At 48.3% G+C, this 16,630-nt stretch overlaps 1 protein-coding gene across 3 annotated transcripts in view; it reads left to right on the top strand.

Moving 5' to 3' along the window:
* The window catches only part of RADX (RPA1 related single stranded DNA binding protein, X-linked), a 106,380-nt gene that overhangs the window by 23,443 nt on the left and 66,307 nt on the right, over nt 1–16,630 (top strand). For all 3 annotated transcript variants that reach the window (XM_069747073.1, XM_069747072.1, XM_069747074.1), the window contains exon 4: nt 8,517–8,625. In XM_069747073.1, coding sequence (XP_069603174.1) covers nt 8,517–8,625 — 109 coding nt within the window. The remainder of the gene's footprint in view (nt 1–8,516; nt 8,626–16,630) is intronic.

Raw genomic sequence — 16,630 nt, 5'->3', positions numbered from 1 at the left:
GTAATAATGGACGGCGCTCCACATAAAAGAACGCCATTAGTGATGAGCGAATATACTCATTACTCGAGATTTCTCGAGCACGCTCGGGTGTCCTCCAAGTATTTTTTAGTGCTTGGAGATTTAGTTTTTCTTGCCGCAGCTAAATGATTTACATCTGTTAGCCAGCATAAGTACATGTGGGGATTCCCTAGCAACCAGGCAACCCCCACATGTACTTATGCTGGCTAACAGATGTAAATCATTCAGCTGCGGCAAAGAATACTAAATCTCCGAGCTCTAAAAAATAATTGGCGGACCCCAGAGCATGCTCGAGAAATCTCGAGTAACGAGTATATTCGCTCATCACTAGACGCTATATAATGAAGGACGGCACCATACATAAATAGAGAGAATGTTACGTAATAAGGGACGGGAGGGTACCGGTACCGCAGATGCGATTTCAGGATACAGACACCGCCGAAGCAGTCACAGGAAGCGAGCACTAATATCAGTACACAGGGTATGGAATATGGGATACTATATCAGACTAGGGGTGCCCTATATACAGGATGTCTCCACGCTTTTGGCTGGGAGACACGTTGCAAGTGAACACACATTTAGCTATATGCCTCCCAGCTGAGCATTTACCATGTAAACGTGCTGCCCCTTTTAGAACAGGGGAGTGCGCACACATGCACCCTAGGCACGCCATCGGGACACAGTGCAGCGTGCATAGTGGAGGTAGAAGGCAGGAGCATGCTGGAGACAGTGCCATGGGCCGGGGAGTAAGCTGATGTCCCTGCATGGAGGGAGGAAAGGACACCATGTCAGGCATAGCGCTACATGCCCTTTTCTCTGATAATTTGTCTTGTTCTTCTGCAACACATGAAAAAAACCAGATTCTACTCAGTATATAACATAGCCCACATAGTATATAACACAGCCACGTAGTATATAACACAGCCACATAGTATATAACAGTGCACGTAGTATATAGCAATGTCTGCACCATATTCCTGTTAAAAAAAAAAAACAATTAAAATAAAAAATAGTTCTATACTCACCCTCCGGTGGCTCCCGGATCCAGCGCAGGGCTTTAGCGATGCTCCTCGCGACGCTCCGTTCCCAGTAATGCTTTGCGGCAATAACCTGTGATCATGTAGCGAGACCGCTACGTTGTGATCTCGGCTCATTGCCGCAATGCATTCTTAGCACCGGAGCGCAAGGAGCGGGAAGGCTGGTGCAGACGCCGGAAGGTGAGAACATAATGTTTTTTTTATTATTATTTTTAACATTATACGTTTTTACTATTAATGCTGCATAGGCAGCATCAATAGCAAAAAGTGAAGCAGTGTTTAACTCCCGCCCCAATATTGCTGATTGGTCGCAGCCGGCTGCAACCCGGGATTTCCGTTACGGAAGTTACAGACAGACAGACGGAAGTACCCCTCAGGCAATATTATATATATATGTGTGTATATATATATATATATATATATATATATATATATATATATATATATATATATATATATATATATATATATATATATATATATATATATATATATATATATATATATATATATACTTTTACAAACAGGTGCACAGAAGTATGGTAATACACATAGGTGATAGTAAGTCTGTACACATTTTGTTACTTACACGTGCCGTCCCTCTGTCAGGTGCATTCTTCCATCTCCAGCAGCTCCATCCTGGGGGTCTTCAGTCCTCCATCAGCACTTACTGGCCAGATCTCCAGCTCTCGCCAGTCCTCCTGCCTCTTCACTACCTCTGATCAGGGCTGCCACTAGAAATTTCGGGGCCCCGTACTGGCAAAATTTTCGGGGCCCCCTTGAGACTCCGCCCAGGCTCCACCCCAGCCCCGCCTCCACGCTCCACCCCTCGAACTGTCCACAGACCCACCGCTCTCTCTTGGAAAAACTCCACTTCTCACCTATCACACATCAACAGTTCCCATCACCAGATCATAAATATAGCCAGCAGCTTTTGTTTTGGCCAAAAGATTTTTTTAAGCCGCCACCATAACATGGTAGACACTTTTGGCCGGGCCCTACTCTACTGTAACCTATTAAATATTTGTTAAAATATGCAATACAATTTAGGTATATTTTTATTTATTTTTCAATTTTTAAAATGACCAATAATATCACATACAAGGAACAAATACCGCTACACCATGACCAGATGACATATTACCACCACAGTGATCGGATAATATCACATACAAGGAACAAATACCGCAACACCATGTCCAGACCACATATTACCACCACATAGTGACTGAATACTACAATTCTGATCAGTAATTAAAAAAAAGCACCATACTATCACCATAAGTGCCATTATACACAGGAGATCTGTACTTAGTATGCAGTGTCTGTGTACAGATAATACAGTGATCAATGATGAAATTATACACAGGAGCTCTGTATACAGTATACAGTGTATAGTGTCAGTGTATAGGTAACACACTGACTCACCAGTGACGTCTCTAGGTGAAGTCCTTCATCTTTCATCCAGCACAGACCGCCATCATTTAATCCAGCCAGGACTTCTCTCTGCAGGAAATAACACAGTTATCTCGAGCTCCGCTTGTAGAATACATTACTTAATTTTTCCCACCTTCTACATTACACCACATGAAGAAAAAGAGGCGACATAGTGTCACTCTACACAGTAACAGGACCGCCCCCCCATTTAAAACCGTGTCCTCAAAAAATAAAATACATCACTGCAGTAATAATATCCCTAAATTAGCCCCTATGGTAATAATATCCCCCAGCCTGGCCACCGTGTGTCTCATTCCTGGCGTCAGCCACATGTTCTCCCATCCTGCCCTCATGAGTATCCATTCTGCCCCATATGATCTCCCCATCCTGCCCCATATGATCGCCCCATGTGATCTCTCCATCCTGCCCCATCTTTCTGCATCATATCCATCCTGCCCCATGATCCTGCACGATCTGTCTCCAATCATGCCCCATGTCTGAAATCCAGCCACTTGTCTCCAATCATGCCCCCTGTGTCTCCATTCTGCCCCATCTGTCTCCAATCCTCCCCCATCTGTCTCCAGTCATGCCCCCATGTCTTTCATCCTGCCCCGTGTCTCCAATCATGCCCTGTATCTCCATTCTGCCCCGTGTCTCGCATTCTGCCCCAATTTCCAGCATTCTGCCCGAATGTCCAGCATTCTGCCCCCGGGTCTCACATTCTGCCCCTGTCACTGTGTCCAGCATTCTGCCCCTGTCACTGTGTCCAGCATTCTGCCCCTGTCACTGTGTCCAGCATTCTGCCCCTGTCACTGTGTCCAGCATTCTGCCCCTGTCACTGTGTCCAGCATTCTGCCCCTGTCACTGTGTCCAGCATTCTGCCCCTGTCACTGTGTCCAGCATTCTGCCCCTGTCACTGTGTCCAGCATTCTGCCCCTGTCACTGTGTCCAGCATTCTACCCCTGTCACTGTGTCCAGCATTCTGCCCCTGTCACTGTGTCCAGCATTCTGCCCCTGTCACTGTGTCCAGCATTCTGCCCCTGTCACTGTGTCCAGCATTCTGCCCCTGTCACTGTGTCCAGCATTCTGGCCCTGTCACTGTGTCCAGCATTCTACCCCTGTCACTGTGTCCAGCATTCTACCCCTGTCACTGTGTCCAGCATTCTGCCCCTGTCACTGTGTCCAGCATTCTGCCCCTGTCACTGTGTCCAGCATTCTGCCCCTGTCACTGTGTCCAGCATTCTGCCCCTGTCACTGTGTCCAGCATTCTGCCCCTGTCACTGTGTCCAGCATTCTGCCCCTGTCACTGTGTCCAGCATTCTGCCCCTGTCACTGTGTCCAGCATTCTGCCCCTGTCACTGTGTCCAGCATTCTGCCCCTGTCACTGTGTCCAGCATTCTGCCCCTGTCACTGTGTCCAGCATTCTGCCCCTGTCACTGTGTCCAGCATTTCTGCCCCACTGTGTCCAGCATTCTGCCCCTGTCACTGTGTCCAGCATTTCTGCCCCACTGTGTCCAGCATTTCTGCCCCACTGTGTCCAGCATTTCTGCCCCACTGTGTCCAGCATTTCTGCCCCACTGTGTCCAGCATTTCTGCCCCACTGTGTCCAGCATTTCTGCCCCACTGTGTCCAGCATTTCTGCCCCACTGTGTCCAGCATTTCTGCCCCACTGTGTCCAGCATTTCTGCCCCACTGTGTCCAGCATTTCTGCCCCACTGTGTCCAGCATTTCTGCCCCACTGTGTCCAGCATTTCTGCCCCACTGTGTCCAGCATTTCTGCCCCACTGTGTCCAGCATTTCTGCCCCACTGTGTCCAGCATTTCTGCCCCACTGTGTCCAGCATTTCTGCCCCACTGTGTCCAGCATTTCTGCCCCACTGTGTCCAGCATTTCTGCCCCACTGTGTCCAGCATTTCTGCCCCACTGTGTCCAGCATTTCTGCCCCACTGTGTCCAGCATTTCTGCCCCACTGTGTCCAGCATTTCTGCCCCACTGTGTCCAGCATTTCTGCCCCACTGTGTCCAGCATTTCTGCCCCACTGTGTCCAGCATTTCTGCCCCACTGTGTCCAGCATTTCTGCCCCACTGTGTCCAGCATTTCTGCCCCACTGTGTCCAGCATTTCTGCCCCACTGTGTCCAGCATTTCTGCCCCACTGTGTCCAGCATTTCTGCCCCACTGTGTCCAGCATTTCTGCCCCACTGTGTCCAGCATTTCTGCCCCACTGTGTCCAGCATTTCTGCCCCACTGTGTCCAGCATTTCTGCCCCACTGTGTCCAGCATTTCTGCCCCACTGTGTCCAGCATTTCTGCCCCACTGTGTCCAGCATTTCTGCCCCACTGTGTCCAGCATTTCTGCCCCACTGTGTCCAGCATTTCTGCCCCACTGTGTCCAGCATTTCTGCCCCACTGTGTCCAGCATTTCTGCCCCACTGTGTCCAGCATTTCTGCCCCACTGTGTCCAGCATTTCTGCCCCACTGAGTCCAGCATTTCTGCCCCGCTGCCGCCGGCGCTTGCCTCTGCCTCTTCTCCTCTGCCGGTGACCGGTCCCCCGCTGCCGCCTGCCTCTTCTCCTCCGCCGGGTCCCTCGTTGTCCGGCGGTCCCCCGCTGCCTCTTCTCTGCTCCCTCGGCCTCCGCCGTCCACGTGGTGTGCCGCCGCACGCTGCTCTGCTCTGGTCCCGGAATGAGGAAGTGGAGCAGGGCAGCGTGTGACGTCACTTACTTGCGGCGGGCGGGCCCATGAATCACCGCCGCCTTAAAGGTACAAGGCTCATTTAGAGACAGCAGGCACAGCACAGTGGCACTGCAGCCGCAGCCTGAATAAAAATGTCAGGGGGGGCCCGAGCAGAGCGCGGACCGGACCGGCTGCCAGCGTGCTCGCTCGGGCCCCCCTTTTTGCTCCTCATCACCGGGCCCCATACGGCAGTGATGCCTGTAATGCCCTGATGGCGGCCCTGCCTCTGATAGCTGCAGAGTGTTCTCCCCGCAGTCAGTGGATCTGAGACTTCTTCCTCCTGAGAAGTTCTGTCATGTGTCTGACCCATGTGAGCACCGGCCATCACATCAATCTCCCCTCCCCCCGTAGCCACTTACTACCCCTGTACTGAGGGGTCTTTACTGAGGAATGGCTGCACTGGCCACTCAGGCAGCATGCACACTGCAGCTCCTGCAACTGAATGGGCCAGTGCAGCGGTTTTTCAATAAAGCCCCCTCAGTACAGGAGGTGGAGGTAGCTACAGGGGGCAGGGGGGATTGATGTGATAGATCATGTGAACATTGTTCAGGCAGTTCAGTTGTCAGAACTGCTCAGGAGGCAGCAGAGGTGACAGATGTACTGACTGCTCAGAGGCTGGTCCCAGCAGCAGTCAGAGGCCATGAGGAGGAGGCAGGAGACAGGACTGGCTGAGATCAGCCATACTTACCAGGCCTGTTCCTGCCTGCCCTGCACGAACCAGGAAGAGAAGCTGCAGGCATGTCCAAGGATTCTAGGGGGGCGTGTCCAGGTATCCCGGGCTCCTTCATCATATCAAAGAGCCAGCGGCTGCATCAACTGTGAGGAGAGGAAGAGGCCCCTCTCTGACAGCAAAACAGTGCACTCAGGTGCGGCCCCTTCCTCTCCTCTTAGTGTAGATGCAGCCGCTGGCTCTATGAGAGAGTAAGATATTTGAGCAGCTGATCGGGCCCCCTGTCCTCCTGGGCCCCTGTGCAGCTGCACAGGCTGAACATGTGGTGTGTCCGCCCATGGCTAGGAGTCAAAATGACTGCATCGGAAGTTAGTGTTAGTTAGTGTTAGTGTGTTAGTGTGTTAGTGTGTTAGTGTTAGTGCCAATAAAAATGTCCTGTGTCATTGCAGTTTAGCTGGATTCACTCAAAGGAAATGAGCAGCAATACCAGATAAGGCCATTAAGGGGTGCATTCCACGTGTTGAATTTGGCGCCTCCCCTGTAAGTGTGCACTGCGCCAGGAATGCTACTCTAGTCAGAAACTGGAGCAGCATTTCTGGCTTACAAAGGGTGGCACCTAATTTGAGCATGCATGGCCATGACCCATCCCACCCCAGCTCCATTCATTTTAGCGGAGCTGATTGAAACTGGTGTTTTTAAGCTTTTTTGAATCGGCCCCCAAATATTTTACTTTTATTTATTTTTTCCATACTGGTCAGCCTTTTTAAAGGGGGCTCAAACAATGCAACACTTCCCTCAATGTATAACTTTTTTTGTCTTATGGTCCTTTTTTTTTCGTGAAGGAGAACCTGATTCCTGTTGCCCCAACCATGAGCGGTATAAATCTGTGACCGGCTTTGCATCTTTGTATTTCCAGCCCTTTCTTCAAAAATGCTGCAGCCTTTCAGATTTAGGCCATGTTCACACAGTGCGTTTTTTACTGCGGAACCGCAGCGGTATTGCCGCTGCGGTTCCGCAGCTGTTTTCCATGCAGGGTACATAACAATGTAACCCTATGGAAAACAGTCACTGCTGTGCACATGATCCGGAATTTCGTGTAAAAAGCCGCGCAGAATAGCTGCGGGAAAAAAGAAGGAGCATGTCAATTCTTTTTCCTGAACCGCAGCGGTTCTGCACCCATAGACCTCCATTGTGAGGTCAAAATCGCAGTAAAACCCGCAGATCAAAAATATATCTGCGGGTTTTACTGCGATTTGATGTGCAGAACCGCTGCAGCAGGAAGTGCGGGGGAGCGGGCGGAAGTGCGTGGGCAGAGTGTGGCTGCCCCCCCGTGCTCCGATCCCGCCCCCCCGTGCTCCGATGCCCCCCCCAGTGCTCCGATGCCCCCCCCCGTGCCCTAATCTCCCCCCCTTATACTTACCCGGCGTCCCGGTGTCCGTCCGGCCGTCTTCTCCCTGGGCGCCGCCATCTTGCAAAATGGCGGGCGCATGCGCAGTGCGCCCGCCGAATCTGCCGGCCGGCAGATTCGCTCCAAAGTGCATTTTGATCACTGAGATAGGTTATATCTCAGTGATCAAAATAAAAAAAATAGTAAATGACACCCTCCCACACTTTGTCACCCCCATTGGTAGGGACAATAAAAAAATTAAGAATTTTTTTTTTTTTTTTTCACTAAGGTTAGAATAGGGTTAGGGGTAGGGTTAGGGGTAGGGTTAGGGTATTTTCAGCCATTTTAGCCCTAAAAAGCTTCCCAGGAAACACACAGTCTCTGCATAGAAAACTGCATAAAAAAAGGATCAAAAAACGCCTCAAAAAACGCATCAAAAACGCATCAAAAAAGGACCAAAAAAAGGACCTGCGTTTTCTGCCAAGAGCTGCAATTTTTAAAAAAACTGTCCTGAAAAAAAAAGGATGGAAATCCTGAACGTGTGAACATACCCTAAACTTGGTTTTAAAAACCGGCCGGGGAGGATGCAGTTTGAATGGCCAGTCAGAGGCGGCTTTTCTGTGGCTACTCCTCACCCTGCTCCTCTAGACTGACAGGTCTCTCACTGTGTGTGTGTGTGTGTGTGTGTGTGTGTGTGTAAAGAAAGTCCTGTGAGGCTGGGGGAAAACGGAGGTCAGGAAGGAAGCCGCTTCTTGGACTACACATCTGAGAAGCATAGTCTTCACTCAGCTATGACATGTATGTTTTCCTGAAGTGCTACAGAGTTACATAAGGGCATTAAGAGGTGTCAGGTTATTCTGCCAGGTCTTCTCGGACTATATACATAATTACTGCAGTTTCCAGTCTTTGCACTGGAAAGTGTGTAATTGCGGGTTATGCTCTACACCAGCTCTCTAACATACTGGACATGCTGTGGGTCTGAAGATCTGCTGCACGCCCTGAAATCTGCTAGGATTTTCTTATTCTTCTTGGTTCGGGTTGTGAATACAGCATGTACATGTATTGTAAGCTGTCACAGATTTTCAATGTAGATTGTTATCAAATCCCTGATGACCTAGGGTAAACCTAGGAAAACCGTGTCAATAATAATAAAAATAATGATCATCATTTTAATTTTACCCTGTGGAACTCTAAACTGTTTCATCACAATGGCTTTCTTCAACTCTTGTTTTTAGAAATAGGTCTAAATGCCCGCGATCCACCACCTAAAATCACCATCATCCCAGAAAGTGAGGTGAAGCCGGAGTGGAATTTGCCAGCTGTGAAATACCAGTTTGTCACAAGGTAGTGAGTTGGTCACATGTGTTGTTGACGTGTGTCCTATTTTTTTTTTTTTTTTTTTTTTTTCTGGTACCCTGCAAAATAAACTATAAAGGCCAATAATAATGTTACAAATACATGACCCCATTACATTGCCTCCTGTGATGTGGATAATAAAATCTCCTAGTGAGACATTTATAATTCCTCCACTTGGTGCTAAGGGCCCTGATACACATTAATATAAAGCGGGCTGGATTCGCTGATATAGACTGGTGCGGTCTGTGTATGGAGCGCCGACCGATTGTTTGTTGAGGGAGATGTAGATCGTGCATTCCCGATTTAAGACTGCAGAACACATTTGTTTTTCCTGAGACAAGTCGCTTGCTGAATTGTCAGTCAGTGGCTTTCTCGAGAAAACCAGAAGCGTTCGGCCAAGCGAGTACTCGTGTGTTCTAGGAGTGTCCACAGACATGGCTGTCAGACAAGCGATCAGCCTATGCATCATTCCGCTGACAGCCATCTAGTGTGTGTGGCTGCCGTTAATGAGGTAGAGTTTGAATGGAACTGTAGTGCACATGTAGTCAATCATCTTCTGCCCTGTTCAGGTTTAATCGTATCAGATCCCTATGATATGCTGTGACATGACTGTGCACTACTGGTCACATCATGGAGTCTTAAAGGGAATCTGTCATCAGCAGTCTGGTTTCAGTCACCGCTCTGACTCGAGAGTCCCACCCCAAAGCACAAACAGTCTGTCTCTATGATGAGGAACATGTTTGAGCTTCGGGGTGACCTGTGGGCAGGTTTACAGCACAGGCATCGGCTGATGAATATTCCCATCAGCTGCTCCTGCTCTCGCCTCGCTGTTAGCGGAAGCAGGCATCGGCTGATGTGAGCAGTAGTCCCGTCAGCCGACAGCAGTGATTGAAGGTATAAAGTTTACCTCCAATCACAGCTGAGCGCTCACGATGTCATTTGACAGCGTGGGAACCGCGGCTGTCTGACTGGCGGTGATGAGTTTGCCGCGCTGTCATGCACATGACAGCATGGCAAGCACTGGATGTTCAGGCCCCCTATTCAAGTGAATGGGGTCAGGTTCAGGTCCAGGTACTCTTCTGGTAGCCGGACCCAAACAGCCAGGTGTCCACCCATCTCTAGTTGTGTGTTAAAGGGAAGGTGCCATCAAAAAAAAAAAATTTTCAGAAATTGTAAAAATGTAAAGAATTAATGATTACATTTTCTTAAAAAATATTATCATTTGTTTATAATTTAGTAAAATATGAAAAATAATTTGAAAAGTTTTGGAATTTCCACTTTTAAACACTAGGGGGAGCAGCTGCTGAAATTTCAGAAAAACCTAGTGTACAACTAGCTCACATTACTGCACTGCAGTAATTATGGGCGGAGTCTGCTGACGTGTGTGATGTCTCCTCTCCTCCCCTTCTGGGTGTTTGCTAAGGGATTAGAGAGGATGATATTCAGGAACCCAGGGAGCAGCCATTTTGTTGGTGACTGCAGAGTATGGTTAGTATTTTACATCAGTATTTGTAAGCCAAAACCAGGAGTGGAACAAATAGAGGAAAAGTATAATAGAAACATAGGCACCACTTCTGTATTTATCACCCACTCCTGGTTTTGGCTTACAAATACTGATGTAAAATACTGACCAAATACTGATAGTGTGAAGGCAGCCTTATACTGACAAGTAGACAGTCACCGAGGATGGCAGGCAGCAAGGATTCTGGGAGATATGTGGTGGAGGAAGCAGGGTGACAGCAGCACAGAGTATTTCAGGAGAGCAGTGTGCTGGTCTATGGGGGCCCCCTGTTCAGTGTGCGGAGCAGCCAGGGATTGTACATAGAGCGCTGTCTTTTATACACATGGATGGACCGTCTGCTCCACAGAAATCCAGGAAACATTTCTGCGGATTGATGGCCTGGTCTGATCCAGACTTTGCATACAGACCCCATTCCCCTCCTCAGATCCTGTCTTCTCCATCCTGTCCTGGCAATGTGTGAAAGCGAGGTGAGAGGCGCAGTCTGGGGTGACGCTGGGAAGGAAATGTAGCCATATAGTAACGATAAAAATGAGACCCCTCTCTTCAGCTACCTCGCCAGCCTTCCCCCGACTGCACCTAACTGGAGGTCATGCTGACCCCTCTATTACCCCAGAACCGCGTGCAGGTGCTCAGCCAGAGCCACCATAGAATGGGTCCGCTTTCTGAAGATAATACTGCCATAGTGTTCTCACATAATACCGCCATATAGATCACACACAATACTATCAAATAGATCACAAAATACTGTCATACAGTTCACACATAATACCGCCAGTGTTCTCACATACCGCCATATAGATCACACATAATACCGCCAGTGTTCTCACTTACCGCCATATAGATCACACATAATACCGCCAGTGTTCTCACTTACCACCATATAGATCACACATAATACCGCCAGTGTTCTCACATACCGCCATATAGATCACACAATACCGCCAGTGTTCTCACTTACCGCCATATAGATCACACATAATACCGCCAGTGTTCTCACTTACCGCCATATAGATCACACATAATACCGCCAGTGTTCTCACATACCGCCATGTAGATCACACATAATACCGCCAGTGTTCTAACTTACCGCCATATAGATCACACATAGTACCGCCAGTGTTCTCACATACCGCCATATAGATCACACATAATACCGTCAGTGTTCTCACTTACCGCCATATAGATCACACATAATACCGCCAGTGTTCTCACATACCGCCATATAAATCACACATAATACCGCCAGTGTTCTCACATACCGCCATATAGATCACACATAATACCGCCAGTGTTCTCACATACCGCCATATAGATCACACATAATACCGCCAGTGTTCTCACATACCGCCATATAGATCACACATAATACTGCCAGTGTTCTCACATACCGCCATATAGATCACACATAATACCGCCAGTGTTCTCACATACCACAATATACTTCTCACATAATACCGCCATATAGATCACCCATAATGCCGCCACATAGATCTCACATGTATTGTAAATACTCGGCCAGAATAAAGTCCTTTATTAATCTTTTTTAAACCATACCGAACGCATAATCCTCGATTCCCTCATCTCCCACAACAAAAATAATAAACCACAAAGGGGAAAGACACGCAAGGGGGAGAGGAGTGCATAGGAGAGGATTAGATACTGACTGCTGAGCCGTGTATCTAATCCTGTCCTGTGTGATACTGTGCTGTGCCGTGTATCTAATCCTATCTTGTGTGATACTGTACACAGGACAGGATTAGCTACACAGGACAGAGGTAGCAGTGGTAGATGGTATATAGAGGCAGGCAGCAGTGGTAGATGGTATATAGAGGCAGGCAGCAGTGGTAGATGGTATATAGAGACAGGCAGCAGTGGTAGATGGTATATAGAGGCAGGCAGCAGTGGTAGATGGTACATAGAGGCAGGCAGCAGTGGTAGATGGTATATAGAGACAGGCAGCAGTGGTAGATGGTATATAGAGGCAGGCAGCAGTGGTAGATGGTATATAGAGGCAGGCAGCAGTGGTAGATGGTATATAGAGACAGGCAGCAGTGGTAGATGGTATATAGAGGCAGGCAGCAGTGGTAGATGGTATATAGAGGCAGGCAGCAGTGGTAGATGGTATATAGAGGCAGGCAGCAGTGGTAGATGGTATATAGAGGCAGGCAGCAGTGGTAGATGGTATATAGAGGCAGGCAGCAGTGGTAGATGGTATATAGAGGCAGGCAGCAGTGGTAGATGGTATATAGAGGCAGGCAGCAGTGGTAGATGGTATATAGAGGCAGGCAGCAGTGGTATATAGGGGCAGGTAGCGGTGGTATATAGGGGCTGTTAGCAGTGGTATATAGGGGCAGGTAGCAGTGGTAGATGCATAAGAAAATAAAAACTCTGTACTTACCTTCAGTCCTCTCCCAGGAAGTGCTGAATCATGTTCAGGGCAGAGCAGTGTGACGATCTCCCTGCTCAGAACAGGTCGGCAGTGAGCAGTGATTGCAGCTTGTACTGTAATACTAAGTACAGGCTGCAATCACAGCTCCTGGCTGCAGATACTCACCCCGAACCTCTCTTCCCAGCAGCAGCTTCTCCCTGGCAGCTCCTGCTATGATCGCACACGATGACAGAGGAAAATAAAAAACAAAATGGCCGCGATCTCCTCTCACAGCTGTGACGTAGCAGCTCAGTGGGCGTGCCCAAGTCACAGCTGAGAGGCAGGAGAAGCAGCCTCAATGAAAGAGATGCGGTCGGGTCGACCGTTGGCTCCTATGCCCATGGCTGCCATAAGTGAGGAGTGCAAGTGTCGTGCCTAGTGTTGAGCGATACCGTCCGATACTTGAAAGTATCGGTATCGGATAGTATCGGCCGATACCCGAAAAATATCGGCCTCTCCTTCAGGCCCTGGGATCCATAGAAATGTGTAAAATAAAGAATTAAAATAAAAAATATTGATATGCTCACCTCTCCGGCGGCCCCTGGACATCACGCTGCTAACCGGGAGGCTTCTTTGTTTAAAATGCGCGCCTTTAGGACCTGCGAATGACGTCCCGGCTTCTGATTGGTTGCGTGCCGCCCATGTGACCGGCACGCGACCAATCAGAAGCCGCAACGTCATTCGCAGGTCCTCAATTCCTAGAATTAGGAGTTTTTGTGAATGAGAATGACGTCGCGGCTTCTGATTGGTCGCGTGCCGGTCACATGGGCGGCACGCGACCAATCAGAAGCCGGGACGTCATTCGCAGGTCCTAAAGGCGCGCATTTTAAACAAAGAAGCCTCCCGGTTAGCAGCGTGATGTCCAGGGGCCGCCGGAGAGGTGAGCTTATCAATATTTTTTATTTTAATTCTTTATTTTACACATTTCTATTGATCCGATACCCGATATCACAAAAATATCGGATCTCGGTATCGGAATTCCGATACCGCAAGTATCGGCCGATACCCGATACTTGCGGTATCGGAATGCTCAACACTAGTCGTGCCCAGACACACACACCCCCACTAATGAAAATGGCGGCCTCCAGTGGTAAAAGTAAAAAGGAATAAATAAAGTATGAAAGTAGTACATTTACTTTTGTATTAAAAATAATTGATTATATAATCAATAATTACTAATACAAAAACTAAAATCACGGCACCCTCCCTTTAAGCAAGTTGGTAAATATTTCTTTATTTGAACAACTGTGTTGGGGACATGAATTTGGCATTTTCTAATATATAGAATAGCTAACACTGGTTCAGCACTGATCTCCTCCTTCCTGGCTTCCCAACCTGTTGTCAGTGATAAAGAAGGTCTGATCATATGCCATTGGCCTCCTCCAAAGGAAAAACACTTGACATGGAAATGTTGTTTTTGATATCAGGAAGGCTGTGACAAGTGCAAGAGAGGCTGTAATACTCAGATATTCGTGTCACATATTGGTTTGAATATATGTCTAATGGCTAACCTTTTTAAGAGTTTCAGAAAAAGACCAACTTTATTAAAGTCCACCCATAACTTCGATTTTAACCCCTTCATGACCTTGGGGTTTTTCGTTTTTCCGTGTTCGTTTTTCGCTCCCCTCCTTCCCAGAGCCATAACTTTTTTTATTTTTCCATCAATTTGGCCATGTGAGGGCTTATTTTTTGCGGGACGAGTTGTACTTTTGAACGACATCATTGGTTTTAGCATGTCGTGTACTAGAAAACGGGAAAAAAATTCCAAGTGCGGTGAAATTGCAAAAAAAGTGCAATCCCACACTTGTTTTTTGTTTGGCTTTTTTGCTAGGTTCACTAAATGCTAAAACTGACCTGACATTATGATTCTCCAGGTCAGTACGAGTTCATAGACACCTAACATTACTAGGTTATTTTTTATCTAAGTGGTGAAAAAAAATTCCAAACTTTGCTAAAACAAAAAAAAATTGTGCCGTTTTCTGATACTCGTAGCGTCTCCATTTTTCGTGATCTGGGGTCGGTTGAGGGCTTATTTTTTGCGTGCCGAGCTGGCGTGCCGATACGTTCTTTTGATCGCCCGTTATTGCATTTTAATGCAATGTCGCAGCGACCTAAAAAACGTAATTCTGGCGTTTCGAATTTTTTTCTCGCTACGCAGTTTAGCGATCAGGTTAATGCTTTTTTTTAATTGATCGGGCGATTCTGAGCATGGCGATACCAAGTATGTGTAGATTTGATTTTTTTTTTTTTTATTTTGATTGGGGCGAAAGGGGGGTGATTTAAACTTTTTATATATTTTTTTTTATTATTTTTTTCACATTTTTTTTTTTTACTTTTTTTTTTTTTACTTTTGCCATGCTTCAATAGCCTCCATGGGAGGCTAAAAGCAGGCACAGCACGATCGCCTCTGCTACATAGCAGCGATCTGCTGATCGCTGCTATGTAGCAGAAATGCAGGTGTGCTGTGAGCGCCGACCACAGGGTGGCGCTCACAGCCACCGGTGATCAGTAACCATAGAGGTCTCTATGACCTCTATGGTTACCATCCTGACGCATCGCCGACCCCCAATCATGTGACAGGGGTCGGCGATGACGTCATTTCCAGCCGCCCGGCCGGAAGCGGTGGTTAAATTTAACTAGTTAAGATCGCGATTCTGCCCGCGCCTATTATGGGCACATGCCAGCTGTTCAAAACAGCTGACATGTCCCGGCTTTGATGCGGGCTCACCGCGGAGCCCTGCATCAAAGCAGGGGATCTGACCTCGGACGTACTATCCCGTCCGTGGTCAGATAGGGGTTAAAGCAAACCTGTTGGTAGGTCAGAAATGGCCACTTTTTTCTTCTTTTTTATTCCTGCTGCTCCCCTGATTATATCTTTACTTTCTCTTACTCCCATGACGGCACCACGGAGAGAGAGGGATCCGCCCTCAGGGACAGGAAACCCACAGGTTAAAAAGGCGGGACCTCTCCTCCACCTCAGTTCGGTTTCCTGTCCCTGACGGGGAACCCACAGTTACCTGACGTCGCGGGATACCGGGGACCATCTGGCCGAATTCAGGCAGCGGGGGGCCCTGCCGCGGTCGTAGGTGGAGGTTCTCCCTGAAGGCACAATCCGGGGTCGGCGGGCCTTGTACGAATGTGCAGGGAAGAGGCAGTGAAGAGGACACCAGTCTGCCTCTTTCCTTCAGCAGCAGCAGCTGGTAATAGGTAGCGGCGGCTACCTGGTATGTTACCGCCGGCTTAGGGCCCCGGGAGGAGGTGGCGGCGGTCACCAGCAGGAAGCGCCAACAGGAGACAGCAGCGGCGGCTGCTGCAAGGCTTCCGTCCCTCCTGGGAGCCGACAGGAGCACGCGCGCGCGTGGGGCTGGCGGCGCATGTGCGGTGGTCATTTCCGGGTCGGCGCAGGGCACCTCTGGGAATCTGGATGCCGCTTTGCGCCGTATGCTACAATATGAAAGAGGAAGAAAAAGAACGCTAGGGGCGAAGCCGCTGATCAACAAGTTTCAAAAAAAAAAAAAAAAAAAAAAACAGCTAGCAGAGGAAACTGCAATCCCCGCAGAGAGAAACGCCCGCAGCAGCGCCATCACCCGCAGCGGAGACCGCAACAGCAGGGCGGACCTGTGCAATGCCACAACTCGGGATCCCAATGCAGCAGAGGCTCCAGCGGATCCGGGAGAAAATCAACGGTTCAAATGGAGGAGGCTTCCCCAAACACCAGAACCGGTATCTCCCCCACATTAGGAGGGTAAGTGACCTCCGTGAATGTATATATTCCAAATAGGGATTCATTGTGGAAAGGCACATCGAAAATTAAACATAAAGTGTGCCCACTTTGCTCCACAAATTTACCCGCTACCTGGGTAAAGAAACTCTATGCGACATGCTTAGAGAACACCATAAGTGAAGAAACCCCAAGATTCACTTCTGATCTTAAGGACTTAATTAAGTCTCAAGTGAAAGATGCGCTGAAAAGCGTAAAAAACCGTAAAAGAAACGCAAGGCCAGACATAAATCCCAGGAGTCTAGCGTTAACTATAATTCAG

Source organism: Ranitomeya imitator, chromosome 2 (assembly GCF_032444005.1).
Source record: "Ranitomeya imitator isolate aRanImi1 chromosome 2, aRanImi1.pri, whole genome shotgun sequence".
NCBI lineage: Eukaryota > Metazoa > Chordata > Amphibia > Anura > Dendrobatidae > Ranitomeya > Ranitomeya imitator.
This window is presented reverse-complemented; position numbering and strand designations above follow the sequence as displayed.